This window comes from Gavialis gangeticus, unplaced genomic scaffold (assembly GCF_001723915.1).
Source record: "Gavialis gangeticus isolate Ggan-Ray unplaced genomic scaffold, GavGan_comp1, whole genome shotgun sequence".
Lineage (NCBI taxonomy): Eukaryota > Metazoa > Chordata > Crocodylia > Gavialidae > Gavialis > Gavialis gangeticus.
In genome coordinates, this window is record NW_017729022.1 from 53,280,308 (window position 1) to 53,283,794 (window position 3,487).

At 39.6% G+C, this 3,487-nt stretch overlaps 1 protein-coding gene across 8 annotated transcripts in view; it reads right to left on the minus strand.

Annotated features, from left to right (window-relative positions):
• Window positions 1-1,692: 1,692 nt before the first annotated feature.
• Window positions 1,693-3,487, minus strand: part of CNOT4 (CCR4-NOT transcription complex subunit 4) — a 90,928-nt gene continuing 89,133 nt past the window's right edge. For all 8 annotated transcript variants that reach the window (XM_019514982.1, XM_019514984.1, XM_019514981.1 and 5 more), the window contains one exon: window positions 1,693-3,068. In XM_019514982.1, coding sequence (XP_019370527.1) covers window positions 2,767-3,068 — 302 coding nt within the window. In that variant the 3' untranslated portion in view covers window positions 1,693-2,766. The remainder of the gene's footprint in view (window positions 3,069-3,487) is intronic.

The window sequence follows — 3,487 nt, forward strand, 5'->3', positions numbered from 1 at the left end:
GCCAGTCAATTTGCAGCACCATCATGCTCTGATGAATCTAGATTTATATGAGAAAGGCAGTTACCCATAACCTAACACTGTCAGACTGGATGTAATCACATCTCAGTGTTATAATACTCAAAGTTACCAGTTAAGGATTGTGCCTCTGGGGTCAAGTAAAAGGGAAAGATTGTGGAAGAAAATAATACAATTGCTGGTATGAAATGTGTGTGTGTTTTTTTAAGGTTACACTTCAAAGCCTGCATGGAACCAGACATGAGACTAATGTATACAGCTGCTTTTCTGTTAAGCGCCCCAAACTGTCAATGGGACCCAATCCAAATATATAGTGGTGCAGCTCTATAAATTGCTGTTAAATAGCATCAACTGATTGCAGCTGCCTTAAGGGGATTATAAACCCCTATAAATAACTTCCATAGACTGCTACAAATTTTGCTAGCGATAGATATAGATATTTTCCATGAGGAAAACAACCCCAACCTTTTCCACCATCTCTAGAGGAGGATTAAAGTCAACATGGTTTCTGTTTAGCTTTCTTCAGCTGTCTGTATGCTTACCAAACAGATATTGGATCGCTATGCTACAGCAGGGGGCGCTCACACATAGGTTTTACTGCACAATACCAGCTTTAATTTTTTTTTTATATCAGTTTTATCAAGAGGACATTCAACAATTGACACTTCTAAGGCAAGTTGTGTGTGCGAGGTGGTAGTGGCAAGGACTGGCACAAAGTCTGAAAGCATTCTTCTGAGTAACTGGAGCACAGGACTTAATTTTAATTACAATATGTGTCTAGAACCAGTACATTCAGTTCCACTAGCAAGGCCTTAGTGAGTAAATAAAGGCTTCCTGGAAAAAAACAGTCACTCTAGACAAACTGCACTAAGCAGCACGACAGGTATCAAAGAAGAGGGGGGACCAGGGAACTGCTCACAAGTTACTACTGCTCAAGAAGTTGCCAGCTTCGCAGCTAGGCTATGAACAAGGTCATTCATTAGAATGTAAAGTGGGGATTTTTTTAAAAAAACTACAGGGCTATTTTGCTCTTTGCCCTTTACTCTATTTCAAAGAGCTCACTGGTTTTAAATATCAGGATTGGCTTTGCTCATAACTAGTTGAAGTCTCATATGCTGTGGGCTCTTGACACACTTGCACTGAAAGGTGAGGCATCTTCGGTCTTTAGACAAAGATGTTTTGCTGGACACGAGGAAACAAAGATTTTAAGTGGTAACTAGAACTCCCTGCCCCTTTGAGTGGCTGAGCCTTCAGTCCCATATATTAAGAGCCATTCTACTATTACTATTGTTGTTCAGAGACCCAGAGCAGACTAGTCTCCATTAAAACAAACAAAAGGCTTTTCCAAATTCTTTATAACAAAAGGCAAAGAAATGAAGCCATGGCAGATCACCTCTTAAATATTTATACCATTATGCGGGGTGCCGTGATATCAGAACCCATACTTTTTTTCCCCATACACTTTCAGTTATACTTGCATTCTTCCTCTCCATGTTCTGAGACAAGAGGTTCAACGAGATGGCGTATTTCTGATCTCAATTAAACAGTATCATTAATGCAACAAATAGATTTATGCTGAATGGGTGTGAACATACCAGGACAGATGGATTTTCCAGTTATACCATCACAAATCCCAGGCAGTTTAAAAAAAACAGAACAAGAAAAATGAAAACGAAGTCACTGTCAAGTTTTCTGTTTTATTTAAGATTTTTAGTTTTAATTCTGAAGAAAGAGGTACATTTCCTTGTTTTTAGTTTTAGCGTCAGGTTATAACCATGTTTATTTATCTGTTTCTTTTTCCTGTCTTTTCAATACTGCACAAACGTCCAGAAACTACAGGGTTAAGTAAAAGCTGCAGGCAAAGGAGGTCAAAGGTTGTGCTCCTGATGGTGATCATGTGGCCCCAATGCAGTGCTATCCCAGAGTGCCCTGATCAGGTGAATTTAAAAAAAAAGAAAGAGAGACTGACAGAGGAGACAGAAAGACTGAAGTAAATATCACTCGTGTTTCAGCTGCTTATAATTATATTATGTATACACTAGGTATTAAATCTGTGAATACTTTTAAAACATGAAAGTTTACTTTAAATCTAAAGCCAAAATTTAAAAAGAAATCTTATTTTTCCCCTCTTTAAACCACTCTTTAGCAACATGCCAGTTACTTCTACAAGTTTTGTCCTTCAACACACTTCATGTCAAACCTTTTACTGACTGACACAATAAAGTCCCCCCTTCCAACAAAAAAAATACATAGCAATTTCCCTGTGTAGTGACACACTGAATGCAAAATAAATGCTAGGCCTCTGCTTGCCCCACATGTTCAGTAATTTCATTTAAATTAAATAACTTGCTTTATGTTTCTGCAATTGATTCTGCATTTTGCATTACATTTTTCCCTTACTGTAGATTGACATTTCCACTAGGCAGAAATACTCATGTGCAAAAAAGACATAAGACAGTAATATTCTCTTTAAGCATTGAGACTGCGTTTTGATTTCTCTCTCTCTTTTTTCTTAGAATGTTTAAGGAAACTTTAAATCAGTGTAATTTCAAACACTGGCTCAGCAGAAACGTAACAAAAAAAAAGATACGGTCATGACCCTGTGATCGCATTGCATTTGGGGGCGAGGGGGAGGTTTGATCAGGAACTGGATTCTTCAGAAAGAAAGATATGAGGGGGAGCGGCAGGTAGGTGTGGGAAGGAGTCAGGGTGGGGCAATTCCTGCATTTCTAACGTTTTTTTCCACCTTTCCTAATGACGATCCAGTGCTGAGCTCTGTAGTAGATCTGTGGGGGCTTTACTGGGGGGTCTGAAGGCTGTCTGAAAGCCTGGAGGGGGGGAATGAAAACTGGTGGGGTTTGAAGGAGGAGAGTAGGGATTCCAACTGGCTCTGTGAAGAGGGATCTGTGTACTGAAGGGGTTACTGTGGTGTGTCTGTGATGGGGCTGCACTGGGGCCGTCCATCTCTGTGAGGGCCTGAAGAGATTTTAGCCAATGGGGTGGATTGTCATCCTGAAGAGTGTCTAAACTGTTTCCTGTGGAGGCTGGGATACCTATGAAAAGAAGAAAAAAATGGGAAACAGGCAAATCAGATCAAAAAGCAACAGGCTGAGTATAAAGGAAGTCATTTAACCTACGGCAGTGGTGAAAAAGTTTAGTTTGCACAAAAAAGTATTTTATACAGTTTATACACACGTATTTCACTTCTCCCACAAAACATTTAAACTCTTATTCAGTATTTCTCTCCTAAGAGCATTTTTCTTCATTAAGTACAGGTTCTCTTATACATTTGCCAAGCCACCTAATCACAAGGATTGAGTCCCTGCTTTTGTTCAACTTCACCAAACCCAACTCTGCCAGCACACTGCATGCTTGCTGTTCTCCCTTCTTGAATCATGCTTCCCACTCTCTAAACAGGGATGTGCAAACAGACAGCCTTATAAAAGAGAGCTTTATAAACAAGTGGAGTATG